This window comes from Panulirus ornatus, chromosome 14 (genome assembly GCF_036320965.1).
Source record: "Panulirus ornatus isolate Po-2019 chromosome 14, ASM3632096v1, whole genome shotgun sequence".
Taxonomy (NCBI): Eukaryota; Metazoa; Arthropoda; class Malacostraca; order Decapoda; family Palinuridae; genus Panulirus; species Panulirus ornatus.
Genome location: NC_092237.1, coordinates 44096620 through 44120063, shown reverse-complemented (window position 1 = coordinate 44120063; position 23444 = coordinate 44096620). Strand labels below are relative to the sequence as shown.

Sequence of the window (23444 nt, the reverse complement as noted above, 5' to 3'; positions counted from 1 at the left end):
CAGTGAAATTTATCAAAAAATGGGGTGACTATGTTGCTGATTGGTTTGTAAGGATATTCAATGTAAATATGGATCATGAAGAAGTGCCAGAAGATTGGCGGAATGCATGCATAGTGCCACTGTACAAAGGCAAAGGGGATAAAGGTGAGTGTTAAAACTATAGGGGCATAAATTCATTTAGCATTCATGGGAAATTACACAGGAGGGTACTGATTGAGAAGGTGAAGGCATGTACAGAGCATCAGATTAGGGAAGAGCAGTGTGGTTTCAGAAGTGGTAGAGGATGTGTGGATCAGGTGTTTGCTTTGAAGAGTGTGTGTGAGAAATACTTAGAAAAATAAATTGATCTGAATGTATCATTTATGGATCTGGAAAAGGCATATGGTAGGGTTGATAAATATGGTTTGTGGAAGGTCTTAAGAGTATATGGTGTGGGAGGTAAGTTGCTAGAAGCAGTGAAAAGTTTTTCTTTACCAAGGATGTAAGAAATGTGTATGAGTAGGAAGAGAGGAGAGTGACTGGTTCCCAGTGAAGGTCGGTCTACAGAAGGGGGTGTGTGATGTCCCCATGGCTGTTCGATCTGTTTATGGATGGAGTGGTTAGGGAGGCAAATGCAAGAGTTTTGGAGAGAGGGGTGAGTATGCAGTCTGTTGGAGATGAGATGACCTGGGAAGTGAGTCACTTGTTCGCCAATGATACAGCTCTGGAGGCTGATTCGAGAGAGAAACTGCAGACGTTGGTGACTGAGTTTGGAAAGGTGTTTGAAAGGAGAGAAGTTGAGAGTAAATATGAATAAGAGCAAGGTTATTAGGTTCAGTAGGGTTGAGGGACAAGTAAATTGGGACGTAAGTCTGAATGGAGAAAAGTGGTGTTTTAGATATCTGGAAGTGGACTTAGAAGCAAATGGAAGCATGGAAGCGGAAGTGAGTTATAGGGTGGGGGTAGGGGTGAACGTTTAGAGAGCAATGAAGAATGTGTGGAAGCAGAGAACATTATCTTGGTGAGCAAAAATGGGTATGTTTGAAGGAGTGGTAGTTTGAACAATATTATGTGGTTGAAGCAAGGGCTATAGACAGGGTTGTACATAGGAAGGTGGATGTGTTGGAAATGAAATGTTTGAGGACAATATGTGGTGTGAGGTGGTTTGATCAAGTAAGTAATGAGAGGGTAAGAGAGATGTGTGGAAATAAAAAGTGTGGTTGAGAGCAGAGGCAAGTGTGTTGAATTTGTTTGGGCATATGGAGAAGAGTAGTGAGGAAAGGCTGACAAAGAGGATATATGTGTCAGAGGTGGAGGGAACATTGAGAAGCAGACCAAACTGGAGGTGGAAGGCTGGAGTGAAAAAGATTTTGAAAGATCGGGGCTTGAACATACAGGAGGGTGAGAGGCATGCAAAGCATAGAGCAAATTGAAATGATGTGGTATACCGGGGTAGACGTGCTGTCAATAGACTGAACAAAGGCATGTGAAACATTTGGGGTAAACCATGGAAAGGTCTGTGGCTGTGGATTACACATGACAGCGAGAGACTGACTGTGAACGAATGTGGTCTTTTTTGTCTGTTTTTCTAGCACTAATTTGCTGAAGCAGGGGGTAGCGATGCTGTTTCCTGTGGGATGGAGAAACACTGGGAATGGATGAAGGAAAGCAAGTATGAATATGTACATGAATATATATGTATATGTATGTGTATGTATATACATGTATATCTTGATATGTATTATTTCCTATCATTATACTTTGTCGTTGTCTCCTGCATTACTGAGGTAGCACAAGGAAACACACGAAAAAATGGCCTAACCGGCCCACATACACATGTATATACATACACGTCCACACACGTACATATACATACCTATATATTTCAACGTATACATATATACACATGTACATAATTCATACTTGCTGCCTGAATTCATTCCATCGCCATCCCACCATACATGAAATGAGAACCCCCTCCCCCTGCATGCGCAAGAGGTAGCTAGGGAAAGAGAACAAAGGCCACATTCATTCACACTCACTCTCTAGCTGTCATGTATAATGCACCGGAACCACAGCTCCCTTTCCACATCCAGGCCCCACAAAACTTTCCATGGTTTACCCCAGACACTTTACATGCCCTGACTCAATCCACTGACAGCAAGTTGACCCCGGTATACCACACTGTTCCAATTCACTCTATTCCTTGCACGCCTTTCACTCTCCTCCATGTTCTGGCTGGCCCCAATCGCTCAAAATCTTTTTCACTCCATCTTTCCACCTCCAATTTGGTCTCCCACTTCTCCTCGTTCCCTCCACCTCTGACACATATATCCTCTTTGTCAATCTTTCGTCACTCATTCTCTCCATGTGACCAAACCATTTCAAAACACCCTCTTCTGCTCTTTCAACCACACTCTTTTTATTACCACACATTTCTCTTACCCTTTCATTACTTACTCGATCAAACCACCGTACACCACATACTGTCCTCAAACATCTCATTTCCAACACGTCCACCCTCCTCCTCCAGACAACCATATCTACAGCCCATGCCTCGTAACCATATAACATTGTTGGAACCACTATTCCTTCAAACATACCCATTTTTGCTTTCCGAGATGATGTTCTCGCTTTCCACACATTTTCTTCAATGCTCATAGAACTTTTGCCCCCTCCCCCACCCTATGACTCACTTCCGTTTCCATGGTTCCATCCGCTACCACATCCACTCCCAGATATCTAAAACATTTCATGTCCTCCACTTCTCTATTCAAATTTACCTCCCAATTAACTTGTCCCTCAACTCTAATGTACCTAATAACCTTGCTCTTATTCACATTTACTCTCAGCTTTCTTCTTTCACACACTTTACCAAACTCAGTCACCAGCTTCTGCAGTTTCTCACATGAATCAGCCACCAGTGCTCGATCATCAGTGAACAACAACTGACTCACTTCCCAAGCCCTCTCATCAACAACAGACTGCATACTTGCCCCTCACCAAATCTCTTGTGTTCATCTCCCTAACAACCCCATCCATAAACAAATCAAACAACAATGGAGACATCACGCACCCCTGCCGCAAACTGACATTCACTGGGAACCAATCACTTTCCTCTCTTCCTACTTGTACACATGCCTTATATCCTTGATAAAAACTTTTCACTGCTTCTAGCAACTTGCCTCCCACACCATGTACTATTAATACCTTCCACAGAGAATCTCTATCAACTCTTCCATTCTGCATTCAGTTTCTCCTGGTACTTCCTCACACAAGTCTTCTTCCCAAGCTCACATACTCTCACCACTCTCTTCATCCCAACACTCTCTCTTCTTTTCTGAAAACCTCTACAAATCTTCACCTTCACCTCCACAAGATAATGATCACACATCCCTCCAGTTGCACCTCTCTGCACATTAACATCCAAAAGTCTCTCTTTCACACACCTATCAATTAACACATAATCAAATAATGCTCTGTGGCCACCTCACTTACATAAGTATACTTATGTATATTTCTCTTTTTAAACCAGGTATTCCCAATCACCAGTCCTTTTTCAGCACACAAATCTACAAGCTCTTCACCATTTCCATCTACAAGCTCTTCACCATTTCCACTTACAACACTGAACACCCCATGTACACCTATTATTTCCTCAACTGCCACATTACTCACCTTTGCATTCAAATCACCCATCACTATAACATGGTCTCGAGCATCAAAACTGCTAACGCACTCACTCAGCTGCTCCCAAAACACTTGCCTTTCATGATCTTTCTTCTCATACCAAGGTACATAGGCACCAATAATCACTCATCTCTCTCCATCCACTTTCAGTTTTACCCATATCAATCTAGAGTTTACTTTCTTACACTCTATCACATACTCCAACAACTCCTGTTTCAGGAGTAGAGCTACTCCTTCCTTTGCTCTTATCTCACCAACCCCTGACTCTACTCCCAAAACATTCCCAAACCACTCTTCCCCTTTACCCTTGAGCTTCGTTTCACTCAGAACCAAAACATCCAGGTTCCTTTCCTTAAACATACTACATATCTCCTTTTTTCTCATCTTGGTTACATCCACACACATTTAGACACCCCAATCTGAGCCTTTGAGGAGGATGAGCACTCCCCGCATGACTCCTGTTTCCCCTTTTAGAAAGTCGAAATACTAGGATGGAAGGGTTTCTAGCTCCCTGCTCCCGTTCCCTTTAATCGCCTTCTACAACACGTGAAGAATGCGTGGGAAGTATTTTTTCTGCCCTATCCCCATGGATAATATGTATATGTATGTATATGTGCATGTATGAATGTTTATGTACATATTTGTGTATGTGTGAGGATGGGCCATTCTTTGTGTTTCCTGGCACTACCTCATTGATGCAGAAAACGGCACTCAAGATAATGAATATATAATATATATACCTCGTTGAAGCAGGGGGTAGCGATGCTGTTTCCTTTTTGGCAAGGTAGCAATATAAATGGATGAAGGCAAGCGAGTATGAATATGTACATGTGTATTGGAAAGGATCACAATTTTGCACGTGATCAAGATATTCCTATGAGTCCACGGGGAAAATGAAACACTTTTCGTGTTTCATTTTCCCCGTGGACTCATAGGAGTACATTTGTATATATGTATATGTCTGTGCATGTGTGTGTTTATGAAAATGTGTATATGTTGACATGTATATGTATGTGCATGTAAGAGTGTTTATGTATATATGTGTGTATCCGAGTAGATGGGCCATTCTTTGTCTGTTTCCAGGTGCTACCTTGCTGATGTAGGAAGTGGCAATCGAGTATAAGACAATATAAAAAAATATAAATACATACGGTACTATACTCACCGGTATGGTCTCCGCCCTCTCTTTGGTAACTACGTCATCAAAATATTTCTGCCAACACTGTGCATGCATAGCATGGCCACATGATGAAGTATGTACACCCCAGTGTAAATCAGCAGGCAATAGTAAAGGGTCGTGATTCTCAGGTTGCTCCAAATGACAGGTTCGATTACGAGAAAGCACGGTAGATCTCTGAATAAGACCTCCAAGAACCATGGGACGGCCAGTGGTCCCCATCTCCTTGACCAACAGCATCCTCTTGGTGACAGAGAATGCAAGTATACCTGTTCAGGTTGCAGAGAGATCAAGTTGAAAATGAGAAACATTTAAATCTTTCACTCTACGAACCTACAAGATGTGCAATGCAGGAATGTAAATAAAACTGATTGTTTTATTAGTAAAATGTCCTATATCAAAAAGCAAGGGAGGGGGGGTGACTCACGTTACATCTAATGGTTGAGCTAATGTCTGACGTGGGCCAATAGCAATCATGTCCTCAGGCAACCGTTCAGTCAAATCCATTGGAGTGGATTCTGGGATATCTACTGGCTGTTCTGTTGAGGGTGTTTCCTGTTTGAAGATAAAAATGCATCTAAACAAAAGGAATTACGCCAAATAACTCGAAGAATGTTTCATGTAAACAATTCCATTTCCAAACATCTCAGAAAACAAGCCTATACTGGCAACATGATAATTAATATCTGAAGTAAAAGCATGGCTGACTTCATGAAAATGGCTGAGAAGTCACTTGAGAATCAGGATGTGATTAAAAGACTGATTAAGTAAGGCATCTCAAGACTTATAAAGTAAACAGATTATCATTTGGATCACTGGACTCCTCACTAACTGTGGTCTAAATACTGTTTTTGATGTTAACGGTATCCACCAGTCTACTGTAACATCCTTACCATGATAGTTGTGTAACTACAAGTATTTGTGTAATTATTGAATAAAGAGGCCTTTTGCATCTCGTGCAACCAACAAAAAGCAAATGAAATTCAATTGGAATTAAAGCATGGATTGCAGAGCTATATAAAGTCCTCTCTACTAAGCAAAGGTAAATCCAGATGAGGTCTAGTTAAAGGGTCAGAAAAGTGCAATCCCATTCACTCCTCCTACTTTGCTACTTTTCATCTTACACATGGCTTTCAATACATCCTCATTTCTTAACTTACAAGTTGCCTTGACTGTATTGTTCTCATCCCAAACACATCACATCTGCCTTCCTTCACCCATTCAGCATTCCTTCAAAATACTCACTCCATCTCTTTCATATCATCTCTACCTGTTACTGCTTCCCCATCTACTCTCCTTAATACCATCACCATCTGCATTTTTGTTCTCATACTAATCACCCCCTTCCAACACATATTCTTATCTACTCAGTAAACAGGTATTCCTCTCTGTCCACAGCTGATCTATAGACAGAGTGAGGAAGTCGTCAGAGGTAAAAGGACTAAACCCAATAAGCAGTTGCTAATAATTCATCCATTGCCTTGGAACCAGAGAAACTGCTGGCTGCAGGGGTGAAACATTTTCAGAAAAATACTTCATTGTTAAGGGGGAGGACTGTACTGGCACTCAGGGAACTATGGAGAATGGGAAATGGCAGAGTGGGAGGTAATACCACCGAACAATTCCATCTGCTATTCAGAGTACGTAGGAGAGAGAGAGAGAGAGAGAGAGAGAGAGAGAGAGAGAGAGAGAGAGAGAGGAGAGGAGAGGAGAGGAGAGGAGAGGAGAGGAGAGGAGAGAGCGGCGAGGGAAGAGTGGCGAGGGGAGAGTGGCGAGGGGAGAGCGGCGTGGGGAGAGCGGCGCGGGGAGAGAGGCGAGGGGAGAGAGGCGAGGGGAGAGAGGAGAGAGAGGAGAGGAGAGAGGAGAGGGGAGAGGAGAGAGGAGAGGAGAGGAGAGGAGAGAGGGGAGAGGAGAGGAGAGAGGGAAAAGGAGAGGAGAGGAGAGGAGAGGAGAGGAGGGGAGGGGAGGGGAGGGGAGAGGAGAGGAGAGGGGAGGGGAGAGGAGAGGGGAGAGGAGAGGAGAGGAGGAGAGGAAAGGGGAGAGGAGAGGGGAGAGGAGAGGAGGAGAGGTGAGGAGAGAGAGATACACACACACACAGTGGTGGTGTGAGGAGGGTGTGGTGGCCATGGAGGAAGGGAGTGGTGGTTGTGAGGGAGAGTGTGGTGGCTATAGAGGGAAGGCATGGTGGTGGTATGGGATGGTGTGATGGCTATGGAGGGAAGGCATGGTGGTGGTAAGGAATGGTGTGGTAGCCAGAAAGGGAAGGAGTGTTTACATAAATAACTCATACAACAGGAGGCCTAATTGGCTCACGACAGGTTTTCTGGTGTGAAAAAAATGATCTTTTTTTCTAACTTGACAAGAATATGTAATTACGCTCAGCAGTTTTTAGGCTATCACCAACTCCCCTCTGCTGCAGATTAACCTTCTACTGTCCCCATTACCAGTGTTGTTTATACAATTAATTTCTGGCATTTTTTCAGAATATAACTGAATTCATATGTTTAAATGACTTTTGAAGGAATTCATGTCTCAGCATTCACTACATCTGACAGTAATCTATTCTACTGCTCAACACACCTACAAGAAAAGAAGCTTTTTCCTACGTCCATACTACATCTTTTAGCTTTGAGTTTTATTCCATTTGTCCTGGTAACCATATTTTCATGTATTTCAAAAAATATTTATGATTTACTTTTATCAAACTCGTTCAGAATTTAGAAAACTTGGATTAAGTTACCACAAAGTCTATATTTTTAAGGGAAAAGAGATCTAATCACTTTAGCCTCTTTTCGTACGCCAGATTTTTAAGGGATAGGATAAATTTTGCTGCGCGTCTTTGTACTTGCTCTAATATTTCCTCGTCTTTTTCATAATTTGTGGACCACAACTGGACTCCATATTCAAGGTGTGGTTTTACTAGTGAATTATAAAGTGAGAATTGTTTCTGGTGTCTTGTACACTATGTTCCTGGCTATGAAACCTAACATTTGGTTGCCTTTTTTACCTGCTGCTTAACACAGTTTAGTGTACTTCAGATTGTTGCTCATAACTCCAAGGTCCGTTTCTTCATTCACTATAGTTGGAGAGTTTGTAGTCATAATGTATTTTCGTCTCCAAAGTGCATACCTTTACACTTGTCTACATTAAACTTCATTTGCCATCTGTCTGAGCAATCTGCTAGTAAGATAAAATCTCTGAATCATTTTGCAGTCCTACCTGTTTACAGCTCTACCTCCTAGTTTAGGGTCATCAGCAAATTTGAATATCTTATATATGAGACTGAGTTTCAGGTCATTAATGTACATTATGAAAAGAACTGGGAATAGGACCAACCCCTGTGGCATACCACCCATTATCTCTAGCCAATCTGGGGCTTCGCAGTTCAATACTACATACTGCTTTCTTCCGGCAAGCCAGTCTCTAATCCATGTACAGAGTTCTTCACTGATTCTGTGTGCTTTAAGTATATGTAAAAGTCTCTTATGAGGTATTTTATCATGACGCTTTTGGATATCTAAACATACTATATCAGATAGTAATTTTTTTGTCCCAATACTGATGACATTAAAAATTCCAGTAAATCTGTCAGGCAGGATCTTCTATTGCAGAAACGGTGTTGACTGTCCGATATAACTTTGTGTTCTAAAAATATGACAATTTTACCAAGATGAGAAAAAAGGAGAGATAGGTAGTATGTTTGAGGAAAGGAACTTGGATGTTTTGGCTCTGAGTGAAACGAAGGTCAAGGGTAAAGGGGAAGAGTGGTTTGGGAATGTCTTGGGAGTAAAGTCAGGAGTTAGTGAGAGGACAAGAGCAAGGGAAGGAGTAGCACTACTCCTGAGACAGGAGTGGTGGGAGGATGTGATAAGTGTGTAAGAAAGTAAACTCTAGACTGATATGGGTAAAACTGAAAGTTGATGGAGAGAGATGGGTGATTATTGGTGCATATGCACATGGACATGAGAAGAAAGATCATGAGAGGCAAGTGTTTAGGGAGCAGCTGAATGTGTGTGTTAGTAGTTTTGATGCACGAGACCAGGCTATAGTGATGGGTGATTTGAATGCAAAGGTGAGTAATGTGGCAGTTGAGGGAATAATTGGTATACATGGGGTGTTCAGTGTTGTAAATGGAAATGAAAAGCTTGTAGATTTATGTGCTGAAAAAGGACAGGTGATTGGGAATATCTGTTTAAAAAGAGAGATATACATAAGTATACGTATGTAAGCAGGAGAGATGGCCAGAGAGCGTTATTGGATTACGTGTTAACATTGATAGGCACGCAAAAGAGTGATTTTTGGATGTTAATGTGCTGAAAGGTGCAACTGGAGGGATGTCTGATCATTATCTTGTGGAGGCGAAGGTGAAGATTTGTAGAGGTTTTCAGAAAAGAAAAGAGAATGTTGGGGGGAAGAGAGTGGTGAGAATAAGTGAGCTTGGGAAGGAGACGTCTGTGAGGAAGTACCAGGAGAGACCGAGTGCAGAATGGAAAAAGATGAGAACAAAGGAGGTAAGGGGAGTGGGGGAGGAATGGGATGCATTTAGGGGAGCAGTGATGGCTTGCGCAAAAGATGCTTGTGGCATGAGAAGCGTGGGAGGTGGACAGAGTAGAAAGAGTAGTGAGTGGTGGGATGAAGAAGTAAGATTATTAGTGATAGAGAAGAGAGAGGCATTTGGACGATTTTTGCAGGGAAATAATGCAAATGAGTGGGAGATGTATAAAAGAAAGAGGCAGGAGATCAAGAGAAAGGTGCAAGAGGTGAAAAAGAGGGCAAATGAGAGTTGGGGTGAGGAAGTATCATTAAATTTTAGGGAGAATAAAAAGATGTTTTGGAAGGAGGTAAATAAAGTGTGTAACACAAGGGAACAAATGGGAACCTCAGTGAAGGGGGCTATGGGGAGGTGATAAGTAGTGGTGATGTGAGGAGATGGATTGAGTATTTTGGAGGTTGTTTGTCGAATGTGTTTGATGATAGAGTGGCAGATATAGGGTGTTTTGGTCGAGGTGGTGTGCAAAGTGAAAGGGCTAGGGAAAATGATTTGGTAAACAGAGAAGAGGAAGTAAAAGCTTTGCGGAAGATGAAAGCCGGCAAGGCAGCAGGTTTGGATGGCATTGCAGTGGAATTTATCAAAAAAGGGGGTGACTGTATTGTTGACTGGTTGGTAAGGTTATTTAATGTATGTATGATTCATGGTGAGGTGCCTGAGGATTGGCAGAATGCTTGCACAGTGCCATTGTACAAAGGCAAAGGGGATAGAAGTGAGTGCTCAAATAACAGAGGTATAAGTTTGTTGAGTATTCCTGGTAAATTATATGGGAGGATATTGATTGAGAGGGTGAAGGCATGTAAAGAGCATCAGATTGGGGAAAAGCAGTGTGGTTTCAGAAGTGGTAGAGGATGTGTGGATCAGGTGTTTGCTTTGAAGAATGTATGTGAGAAATACTTAGAAAAGCAAATGGACTTGTATGTAGCATTTATGGATCTGAAGAAGGCATATGATAGAGTTGATAGAGATGCTCTGTGGAAGGTATTAAGAATATATGGTGTGGGAGGCAAGTTGTTAGAAGCAGTGAAAAGTTTTTATCTAGGATGTAAGGCATGTGTACGTGTAGGAAGAGAGGAAAGTGACTGGTTCTCAGTGAATGTAGGTTTGAGGCAGGGGTGTGTGATGTCTCCATGGTTGTTTAATTTGTTTATGGATGGGGTTGTTAGGGAGGTGAATGCAAGAGTTTTGGAAAGAGGGGCAAGTATGCAGTCTGTTGTGGATGAGAGAGCTTGGGAAGTGAGTCAGTTGTTGTTTGCTGATGATACAGCGCTGGTGGCTGATTCGTGTGAGAAACTGCAGAAGCTGGTACTGAGTTTGGTAAAGTGTGTGAAAGAAGAAAGTTGAGAGTAAATGTGAATAAGAGCAAGGTTATTAGGTACAGTAGCGTTGAGGGTCAAGTCAATTGGGAGGTAAGTTTAAATGGAGAAAAACTGGAGGAAGTGAAGTGTATTAGATATCTGGGAGTGGCTTTGGCAGTGGATGGAAACATGGAAGCAGAAGTGAATCATAGGGTGGGGGAGGGGGCGAAAATTCTGGGAGCGTTGAAGAATGTGTGGAAGTCGAGAACATCATCTCGGAAAGCAAAAATGGGTATGTTTGAAGGAATAGTGGTTCCAACAATATGTTTAAAGGAATAGTGGTTCCAACAATGTTATATGGTTGCGAGGCGTGGGCTATGGATAGAGTTGTGCGCAGGAAGGTGGATGTGCTGGAAATTAGATGTTTAAGGACAATACGTGGTGTGAGGTGGTTTGATTGAGTAAGTAATAACAGGGTAAGAGAGATGTGTGGTAATAAAAAGAGCGTGGTTGAGAGAGCAGAAGAGAATGTTTTGAAATGGTTTCGTCACATGAAGAGAATGAGTGAGGAAAGGTTGACAAAGAGGATATATGTGTCAGAGGTGGAAGGAACGAGAAGTGGGAGACCAAATTGGAAGTGGAAAGATGGAGTGAAAAAGATTTTGAGTGATCAGGGCCTGAACATGCAGGAGGGTGAAAGGCGTGCAAGGAATAGAGTGAACTGGAACGATGTGGTATACCGGGGTCAACGTGCTGTCAATGGATTGAACCAGGGCATGTGAAGCATCTGGGGTAAATCATGGAAAGTTCTGTGGGGCCTGGATGTGGAAAGGGAGCTGTGGTTTCGGTGCATTATTACATTACAGCTAGAGACTGAGTGTGAACGAATGTGGCCTTTGTTGTCTTTTCCTTGCACTACCTCGCACACATGAGGGGGGAGGGGGTTGTTATTTCATGTGTGGTGAGGTGGTGATGGGAATGAATAAAGGCAGACAGTATGCATTATGTACATGAGTATATATGTATATGTCTGTGTGTGTATACATATGTATATGTCTGTGTGTGTATATATATATGTATACATTGAAATGTATAGGTATGTATATTTGCGTGTGTGGACGTGTGTGTATATACATGTGTATGTGGGTGGGTTGGGCCATTCTTTCGTTTGTTTCCTTGCGCTACCTCGCTAACGCAGGAGACAGCAACAAAGCAAAATAGAATAAATAAATAAATATTATTTTTTCCATCGCTTTACCAAACACTGACGGAAGGCTATTTAAGCAGTAGTTCAAAGCACACTTTTTCTCTCCTTTTCTATGCACAGCAGTAACATTTACTAGTTTCTAGTCAGTTGGCACCTATCCAACAGAGATTTAATGATATTTTTGTTATGGCCAGAGGGAGAGGGCACACAGGTGGTATGGAGGGAAGGTGTGGCAAACTTCCACTTGAGTGAACAGGAAAGGGCCCAAATGGTTCATATCTGCTAGTTCTCTCTAGAGTTCAATGGTACTTTCTACCCCTCTGTCTCTTCTGCCCATTTTTTCTACTCCTGGTATCTTTCTCCTGACATCCTGCCACTTCTTGTACTCCTCCAAATCACTTCCACTGCTTTTCTACATATACTGTCCATGCATATCCTCTTTCCCTTTCATTAATGATTTAACTTCCCCATTTCACCAATTCTACCCTTTCCCACATGTCCATATCCCAACTTATGCATGCAATACACTTCATCTGCACATTAAAACTTTGCCTTGTCAAATACCTTCCACATCTCTTCCAATACCATGTTTCATTTTCTCTCACCTTATGCAATTCTTCACTCAAACTCTCTTGTTTTCTCTGCATCCTGGCCACCTTTCTCACATTCTTACTTTCATTTCTTAACACGTTAACTCTTTTTCTAAAACCATCACAAACTTGCACACTTACCTACACAACACAATTATGATATTCTATCTGCTATCCTCTAAACATGTTCACATCCAATAATCTTTCTTTTGCACATCTGTCAAAAAGCATATAATCAAATAATACCACCTAACCCCCAACCCTGTTCACCCGCTTTAACTAACGTATACACCTCTTTTTTACAACACATATGTATTTCCACTGATAACACATCAACCCTAGTATACCACATCGTTCCAATTCACTCTAATCTTGCAAGCCTCTCGCCCTCCTGTATGTTCAGGCCCCGATCACTCAAAATCTTTTTCACTCCATCTTTCCACCAATCTGGTCTCACACTTCTCCTCGTTCCCTCCACCTCTGACACATATATCCTCTTGGTCAATCTTTCCTCACTCATTCACTCCATGTGACCAAACCATTCCAAAACACCCTCTTCTGCTCTCTCAACCACACTCTTTTTATTACCACACATCTCTCTTACCCTATTATTACTTACTCGATCAAACCACCTCACACCACATATTGTCCTCAAACATCTCATTTCCAGCACATCCACCCTCCTCCGCATAACTCTATCTATAGCCCACGCCTCACAAAAATATAACATTGTTGGAGCCACTATTCCTTCAGACATAACAAGTTTTGCTTTCCGAGATAATGTTTTTGACTTCCACACATTCTTCAACGCTCCCAGAACTTTTGCCCCTTCCCCCACCCTATTATTCACTTCCACTTCCATGGTTCCATCCACTGCCAAATGGACTCCCAGATATCTAAGGCATTTCACTTAATCCAGTTTCTCTCCAATCAAACTTACCTCCCAACTGACTTGTCCCTCAACCCTACTGTACCTAATAACCTTGCTCTTATTCACATTTACTCTCAACTTCCTTCTTTCATACACTTTACCAAACTCAGTCACCAGCTTCTGCAGTTTCTCACACGAATCAGCCACCAGTGCTGTATGATCAGCGACCAACAACTGACTCACTTCCCAAGCTCTCTCATCTACAACAGACTGCATACTTGCTCCTCTTTCCAAAACTCTTGCATTCACCTCCCTAACAACCCCATCCATAAACAAATTAAAAAACCATGGAGACATCACACACCCCTGTCGCAAACCTACATTCACTGAGAACCAATCACTTTCCTCTCTTCCTACACGTACACATGCCTTACATCCAAGATAAAAACTTTTCACTGCTTCTAAAAACTTGCCTCACACACCATATATTCTTAATACCTTCCAAAGAGCATCTCTATCAACTCTATCATATGCCTTCTCCAGATCCATAAATGCTACATACAAATCCATTTGCTTTTCTAAGTATTTCTCACATACATTCTTAAGTAAACACCTGATCCACACATCCTCTACCACTTCTGAAACACCAATGCTCTTCCCCAATCTGATGCTCTGTACATGCCTTCACCCTCTCAATCAATACCCTCCCATAGAATTTCCCATGAATATTCAACAACTTATACCTCTGTAATTTGAGCACTCACTTCTATCCCCTTTGCCTTTGTACAATGGCACAATGCAAAGGATTCCGCTAATCCTCAGGCACTCAACATGAGTCATACATACATTAAATAACCTTACCAAACGGTCAACAATACAGTCACCCCCTTATTTAATAAATTCCACTGCAATACCATCCAAACCCGCTGCCTTGCCGGTTTCATCTTCCGCAAAGCTTTTACTACCTCTTCTCTGTTTACCAAATCATTCTCCCTAACCCTCTTACTTTGCACATCACCTTGACCAAAACACCCTTATCTGCCACTCTATCATCAAACACATTCAACAAACCTTCAAAATACTCACTCCATCTCCCTCTCACGTCACCACTACTTATCACCTCCCCATTAGCCCCCTTCACTGAAGTTCCCATTTGTTCCTTTGTCTTACGCACTTTATTTACCTCCTTCCAAAACATCTTTTTATTCTCCCTAAAATCTAATGATACTCTCTCACCCCAACTCTCATTTGCCCTCTTTTTCACCTCTTGCACCTTTCTCTTGACCTCCTGCCTCTTTCTTTTACACATCTCCCACTCATTTGCATTTTTCCCAGCAAAAATCGTCCAAATGCCTCTCTCTTCTTTCACTAATAATCTAAATTCTTCATCCCACCACTCACAACCCTTTCTAATCTGCCCACCTCCCACACTTCTCATGCCACAAGCATCTTTTGCGCAATCCATCAATGCTTCCCTAAATACATCCCATTCCTCCTCCACTCCCTTTACGTCCTTTGTTCTCACCTTTTTCCATTCTGTACTCAGTCTCTCCTGGTACTTCCTCACCAAGTCTCCTCAAGCTCACTATCCCTGGGGATAGGGGAGGAAGAATACTTCCTACGTATTCCTCACGTGTCGTAGAAGGCGACTAAAGGGGACAGGAGTGGGGGCGGGAAACCTTCCCCTCCTTGTATTCTAACTTTCTAAAAGGGGAAACAGAAGAAGGAGTCACGCGGGGAGTGCTCATCCTCCTCAAAGGCTCAGATTGGGGTGTCTAAATAAGTGTGGATGTAACCAAGATGAGAAAAAAGGAGAGACAGGTAGTATGTTTGAGGAAAAGAACCTAGATGTTTTGGCTCTGAGTGAAACAAAGCTCAAGGGTAAAGGGGAAGAGTGGTTTAGGAATCTCTTAGGAGTAAAGTCAGGGGTTAGTGAGAGGACAAGAGCAAGGGAAGAAGTAGCACTATTCCTGAAACAGGAATGGTGGGAGTATGTGATAATGTAAGAAAGTAAACTCTAGACTGATATGGGTAAAACTGAAAGTGGATGGACAGAGACGGGTGATTATTGGTGCATTTGCAACTGGGCATGAGAAGAAAGATCATGAGAGGTAAGTGATTTGGGAGCATATGAGTGAGTGTGTTAGTAGTTTTGATGCATGAGACCGGGTTATAGTGATTGGTGATTTGAATGCAAAGGTGAGTAATGTGGCAGTTGAGGGAATAATTGGTGTACATGGGGTGTTCAGTGTTGTAAATGGAAATGGTGAAGAGCTTGTAGAGTTATGTGCTGAAAAAGGACTGGTGATCGGGAATACCTGGTTTAAAAATACAGATATACATAAGTATACATATGTAAGTAGGAGAGATGGCCAGAGAGTGTTATTGGATTACGTGTTAATTGATAGGCGTGCGAAAGAGAGACTTTTGGATGTTAATGAGCTGATAGGTGCAACTGGAGGGATGTCTGATCATTATCTTGTGGAGGCAAAGGTGAAGATTCGTAGAAGTTTTCAGAAAAGAAGAGAGAATGTTGGGGTGAAAAGAGTGGTGAGAGTAAGTGAGATACGCACATATACACACCTATACATTTCAACGTATACATATATATATATACATAAAGACATATAAATATATACACATGTACATAATTCATACTTGCTGCCTTTATTTATTCCCGTTACCATCCCGCCACACATGAAATGACAACCCCCTCCCCCTGCACGGACACGAGGTAGTGCAATGAAAAGACAACAAAGGCCACATTCCTTCACACTCAGTCTTTAGCTGCGTATAATGCACCTAAACCATAGCGCCCTTTCCACATCCAGGCCCCACAAAACTTTCCATGGTTTACCCCAGATGCTTCACGTGCCCATGTTCAATCCACTGACAGCACGTCGACCCCAGTATACCACATCATTCCAATTCACTCTATTCCTTGCAAGCCCTTCACCCTCCTGCATGTTCAGGCCTTGATCGCTCAAAATCTTTTTCACTCCATCTTTCCGCCTTCAATTTGGTCTCCCACTTCTCATTCCATCCACCTCTAACACATATATCCTCTTTGTCAATCTTTCCCCACTCATTCTCTCCATGTGACCAAACCATTTCGAAACACCCTCTTCTGCTCTCTCAACCACACACTTTTTATTACCACACATCTCTCTTACCCTTTCATTACTTACTCGATAAAACCACCTCACACCACATATTGTCTTCAATCATCTCATTTCCAATACATCCAACCTCCCCACACAACCCTATCTATAGCCAATGCCTTGCAACTATATAACACTGTTGGAGCCCCTATTCCTTCAAAGATGCCCATTTTTGCTTTCCGAGATAATGTTCTCGCCTTCCACACATTTTTCAATGCTCCCAGAGCTATCACTCACTCCCCCACCCTGTGACTCATTTCAACTTCCATAGTTCCATTCGCTGCCAAATCCAATCCCAGATATCTAAAACACTTTACTTCCTCCACTTGTTCTCCATTCAAACTTACCTCCCACTTAACTTGTCCCTCAACCCTACTGTACCTAATAACCTTACTCTTATTTACATTTACTCTCAGCTTTCTTCTTTCACAAACTTTACCAAACTCAGTCACCAGCTTCTGCAGTTTCTCACCCGAATCAGCCACCAGTGCTCTATCATCAGTGAACAACAACTGACTCTCTTCCCAAGCCCTCTCATCCACAACAGACTGCATAAGTGCGCCTCTCCAAAACTCTTACATTCATCTCCCTAACAACCCCATCCATAAACAAATTAAACAACCATGAAGACATCGAGCACCCCTGCTGCAAACCAACATTCACCAAGAACCAATCACTTTCCTCTTTTCCTACTTGTACACATGCCTTACATCCGAGATAAAGACTTTTCAATGCTTCTAGTAACTTACCTCCCACCATATATGCTTAATACTTTCCGCAGAGCATCTCTATCAACTCTATCATATGCCTTCTCCAGATCCATAAATGCTACATACAAATCCATTTGTTTTTCTAAGTATTTCTTATATACATTCTTTAAAGCAAACACCTGATCCACACATCCTCTACCACTCCTGAAACCACACTGCTCTTCCCCAGTCTGATGCTCTGTACATGCCTTCACCCTCTCAATCAATACCCTCCTGTAAAATTTCCAGGAATACACAACAAATTCATACCTCTGTAATTTGAACACTCAACTTTATCCACTATGCCTTTGTACAATGGAACTATGCATGCATTCCGCCAATACTCAGGCACTTCATTATGAGCTGTTCATACATTAAACATCTTACCAACCAGTCAACAACACAGTCACCCCCTTTTTTAATAAATTCCACAGCAATACCATCCAAACCTGCCCCTTGCCAGCTTTCATCTTCAACAAGGCTTTCACTACCTATTCTCTGTTTACCAAATCATTCTCCCTGACCCTCTCACTCCGCACACCACCTCAACCAAAACACCCTATATCTGCAACTCTATCATCTAACACATTCAACAAACCTTCAAAATACTCACTCCATCTCCTTCTCACATCACCACTACTTGTTATCACCTACCCACTAGCCCCTTTCTCCGATGTTCCCATTTGTTCTCTTGCCTTACGCAATTTATTTACTTCCTTCCAAAACATCTTTTTATTCTCCCTAAAATTTAATGACACTCTCTCACCCCAACTCTCATTTGCCCTCTTTTTCACCTCTTGCACCTTTCTCTTGACCTCCTGTCTCTTTCTTTTATACATATCCCAGTCATTTGCACTACCTCCCTGCAAAAATCGTCCAAATGTCTCTCTCTTCTCTTTCACTAACAATCTTTTTTCTTCATCCCACCACTCACTACCCTTTCTAATTTGCCCACCTCCCACACTTCTCATGCCACAAGCATCTTTTGCGCAACCATCACTGCTTCCCTAAATGCATCCCATTCCTCCAACACTCCCCTTACATCCTTTGTTCTCACCTTTTTCCATTCTGTACTCAGTCTCTCCTGGTCCACTGTTTCCCTAAATGCATCCCATTCCTCCAACACTCCCCTTACATCCTTTGCTCTCACCTTTTTCCATTCTGCACTCAGTCTCTCCTGGTACACAAGTCTCCTTCCCAAGTTCACTTACTCTCACCACTCTTCACCCCAATATTCTCTCTTATTTTCAGAAAACCTCTACAATTTTTCACCTTCATAAGATAATGATCACACATCCCTCCAGTTGCACCTCTCAGCACATTAACATCCAAAAGTCTTTCTTTCATGCACCTATCAATTAAAACATAATCCAATAACACTCTCTGGCCATCTCTCCTACTTACATACGTATACTTATGTATATCTATTTTAAACCAGGTATTCCCAATAACCAGTTCTTTTTCAGCACACAAATCTACAAGCTCTTCACCATTTCCATTTCCAACACTGAACACCCCATGTACACCAATCATTCCCTCAACTGCCACATTACTAACCTTTGCATTCAAATAACCCATCACATTAACCTGCTAACACACTCACTCAGCGACCCCAAAAACACTTGCCTCTCATGATCTTTCTTCTCATGCCAAGGTGCACAGGCACCAATAATCACCCATCTCTCTCCATCCACTTTCAGTTTTACCTATATCAATCAAGAGTTTACTTTCTTACACTCTATCACATACTCCCACAACTCATGTTTCAGGAGTAGCACTACTCCTTCCTTTGCTCTTGTTTTACCAACCAACCCCTGACTTTACTCCGAAAACTTTCCCAAACCACTCTTCCCCTTTACCCTTGAGCTTTGCTTCACTCAGAACCAAAACATCCAGGTTACTTTCCTCAAAAATACTCTCTATCTCTCCTTTTTTCTCATCTTGGCTACATCCACACATATTTAGATACCCCAATCTGAGCCTTCGAGGAGGATCAGCACTCCCCGCGTCACTCCTTCTTCTATTTCCCCTTTTAGAAAGTTAAAATACAAGAAGGGTAGGGATTCTAGCCCCCCGTCCCCTTTAGACACCTTCTATGACACGCGGGGAATGCGTGGGAAGTACTCTTACTCCCCTATCTCCAGGGATAAGTTTGTTGAGTCTTCCTGGAAAATTATACAGGAGGGTATTGACTGAGAGGGTGAAGGCATGTATAGAGCATCAGATTGGGGAAGATCAGTGTGGTTTCAGAAAAGGTAGAGGATGTGTAGATCAGGTGTTTGTTTTGAAGAATGTATGTGAGAAATACTTAGAATAACAAATGGATTTGTATGTAGCATATATGAATCTGGAGAAGGTATATGACAGAGATGCTCTGTGGAAGGTATTAAGAGTATAAGGTGTGGGAGGCAAGTTGTTAGAAGCAGTGAATAGTTTTTATTGAGGATGGAAGGCATGTGTACGACTAGGAAGAGAGGAAAGTGATTGGTTCCCAGTGAAGGTCGGTTTGCGGCATGGGTGCGTGATGTATCCATGGTTGTTTAATTTGTTTATGGATGGGGTTGTTAGGGAGGTGAATGTAAGTGTTTTGGAGAGGGGGCAAGTACACAGTCTGTTGTGGATGAGAGGGCTTGGGAAGTGAGTCAGTTGGTGTTCAATGATACTGCGCTGGTGGCTGATTCAGGTGAGAAACTGAAGAAGCCACTGACTGGGTTTGGTAAAGTGTGTGAAAGAAGAAAGCTGAGAGTAAATGTAAATAACAGCAAGGTTATTAGGTACAGTAGGGCTGAGGGACAAGTCAATTGGGACGTAAGTTTGAATGGAGAAAAACTGGGGGAAGTGAAGTGTTTTAGATATCTGCAAGTGGATTTGGCAGCGGATGGAACCATGGAAGCAGAAGTGAGTCACAGGGTGAGGGAGGAGGTGAAGTTCTGGGAGTGTTGAAAATGTGTGGAAGGTGAGAACATTATCTCAGAAAGCAAAAATGGGTATGTTTGAGGGAATGGTGGTTCCAACAATGTTATATGGATGCAAGAAGTGGGCTATAGATAGGGTTGTGCGGAGGAGGGTGGATGTGTTGGAAATGAGATGTTTGAGGACAATATGTGGTGTGAGGTGGTTTGATCGAGGAAGTAATGAAAGGGCAAGAGAAATGTGCGGTAATGAAAAAAGTGTGGTTGAGAGAGCACAAGAGGGTGTATTGAAATGGTTTGGTCACATGGAGAGAATGGGTGAGGAAAGATTGAAAAAGAGGATATATGTGTCAGAGGTGGAGGGAATGAGGAGAATTGGGAGACCAAATTGGAGGTGGAAGGATGGAGTGAAAGAGATTTTGAGTGATCAGGGCCTGAACATGCAGGAGGGTGAAAGGCATGCAAGGAAAAGAGTAAATTGCAAAAATGTGGTATACTAGGGTCAACGTGCCATTAATGGACTGAACCAGGGCATGTGAAGCATCTGGGGTAAACCATGGAAAGTTGTGTGGGCCTGGATGTGAAAAGGGAGCTGTGCTCTCAGTGCATTATAAATGACAGCTAGAGACTGTGCAAACAAATGTGGCCTTTGTTGTCTTTTCCTAGTGCTACCTCACATGCGTGCGGGAGGGGAGGGGGTTGTCATTTCAAGCATGGCGAGGTGGCGATGGGAGTGAATATAGGAAGCAAGTATGAATTATGTACATATATGTAAGTTTGAATGGAGAAAAACTGGAGGAAGTAAAGTGTTTTAGATATCTGGGAATGGATCTGGCAGCGGATGGAACCATGGAAGCGTAAGTGAATCATAGGGTGGGGGAGGGGGCAAAAATTCTGGGAGCCTTGAAGAATGTTTGGAAGTCGGGAACATTACTCAGAAAGCAAAAATGGGTATGTTTGAAGGAATAGTGGTTCCAACAATGTTGTATGGCTGCGAGGCATGGGCTATGGATAGAGTTGTGCGCAGGAGGGTGGATGTGCTGGAAATGAGATGGAAATGAGGACAATATGTGGTGTGAGGTGGTTTGATCGAGTAAGTAATGTAAGGGTAAGAGAGATGTGTGGAAATAAAAAGTGTGTGTTTGAGAGAGCAGAAGAGGGTGTTTTGAAATGGTTTGGTCACATGGAGAGAATGAGTGAGGAAAGATTGACCAAGAGGATATATGTGTCAGAGGTGGAGGGAGCAAGGAGAAGGGGGAGACCAAATTGGAGGTGGAAAGATGGAGTGAAAAAGATTCTGAGTGATCAGGGCCTGAACATGCAGAAGGGTGAAAGGCGTGCAAGGAATAGAGTGAATTGGAATGATGTGGTATACCGGGGTGGACGTGCTGTTAATGGATTGAACCAGGGCATGTGAAGCGTCTGGGATAAACCATGGAAAGTTCTGTGGGGCCTGGATGTGGAAAGGGAGCTGTGGTTTCGGTGCATTACTACATGACAGCTAGAGACTGAGTGTGAACGAATGGGGCCTTTGTTGCCTTTTCCTAGCACTTCCTCGCACACATGAGAGGGGAGGGGGTTGTTATTCCATGTGTGGCGAGGTGGCGATGGGAATAAATAAGGGCAGACAGTATGAATTATGTACATGTGTATATATGTATATGTCTGTGTGTGCATATATATGTGTACATTGAGATGTATAGGTATGTATATTTTGCGTGTGTGGATGTGTATGTATATACATGTGTATGTGGGTGGGTTGGGCCATTCTTTCGTCTGTTTCCTTGCGCTACCTCGCTAACACGGGAGACAGCAACAAAGCAAAATAATAAATAATAAAATGTACATATACGTATATATCTATGTATGTATATACATGTGTATGTGGGTGGGTTGGGCCATTCTTTCATCTGTTTCCTTGTGCTACCTCACTAATGCGGGAGACAGTGTCAAAGTATAATAAATAAATAAATAATAATAATAATAATAATAATAATAATAATAGAAGAAGGAGTCACGCGGGGAGTGCTCATCCTCCTCGAAGGCTCAGAGTGGGGTGCCTAAATGTGTGTGGATGTAACCAAGATGTGAAAAAAGGAGAGATAGGTAGTATGTTTGAGGAAAGGAACCTGGATGTTTTGGCTCTGAGTGAAACGAAGCTCAAGGGTAAAGGGGAAGAGTGGTTTGGGAATGTCTGGGGAGTAAAGTCAGGGGTTAGTGAGAGGACAAGAGCAAGGGAAGGAGTAGCAATACTCCTGAAACAGGAGTTGTGGGAGTATGTGATAGAGAGTAAGAAAGTAAATTCTCGATTAATATGGGTAAAACTGAAAGTTGATGGAGAGAGGTGGGTGATTATTGGTGCATATGCACCTGGGCATGACAAGAAAGATCAAGAGAGGCAAGTGTTTTGGGAGCAGCTGAATGAGTGTGTTAGTGGTTTTGATGCACGAGACCGGGTTATAGTGATGGGTGATTTGAATGCAAAGGTGAGTAATGTGGCAGTTGAGGGAATAATTGGTATACATGGGGTGTTCAGTGATGTAAATGGAAATGGTGAAGAGCTTGTAGATTTATGTGCTGAAAAAGGACTGATGATTGGGAATACCTGGTTTAAAAAGCGAGATATACATAAGTATACTTATGTAAGTAGGAGAGATGGCCAGAGAGCGTTATTGGATTACGTGTTAATTGACAGGCGTGCGAAAGAGAGACTTTTGGATGTTAATGTGCTGAGAGGTGCAACTGGAGGGATGTCTGATCATTATCTTGTGGAGGCTAAGGTGAAGATGTGTATGGGTTTTCAGAAAAGAAGAGTGAATGTTGGGGTGAAGAGGGTGGCGAGAGTAAGTGAGCTTGAGAAGGAGACCTGTGTGAGGAAGTACCAGGAGAGACTGAGTACAGAATGGAAAAAGGTGAGAACAATGGAAGCAAGGGGAGTGGGGGAGGAATGGGATGTATTTAGGGAATCAGTGATGGATTGCGCAAAAGATGCTTGTGGCATGAGAAGAGTGGGAGGTGGGTTGATTAGAAAGGGTAGTGAGTGGTGGGATGAAGAAGTAAGAGTATTAGTGAAAGAGAAGAGAGAGGCATTTGGACGATTTTTGCAGGGAAAAAATGCAATTGAGTGGGAGATGTATAAAAGAAAGAGACAGGAGGTCAAGAGAAAGGTGCAAGAGGTGAAAAAAAGGGCAAATGAGAGTTGGGGTGAGAGAGTATCATTAAATTTTAGGGAGAATAAAAAGATGTTCTGGAAGGAGGTAA

General features: G+C 42.4%; 1 protein-coding gene across 1 annotated transcript in view; it reads right to left on the bottom strand.

The window, feature by feature from the left end:
- Ubr1 (Ubr1 ubiquitin ligase) overlaps positions 1 to 23444 on the bottom strand; it is a 514997-nt gene that overhangs the window by 163303 nt on the left and 328250 nt on the right. Inside the window, 4 exon segments of the mRNA XM_071669737.1 lie at positions 4835 to 4848; positions 4850 to 5065; positions 5067 to 5115; positions 5274 to 5401. Of these exon segments, the coding sequence (XP_071525838.1) occupies positions 4835 to 4848; positions 4850 to 5065; positions 5067 to 5115; positions 5274 to 5401 (407 nt within the window).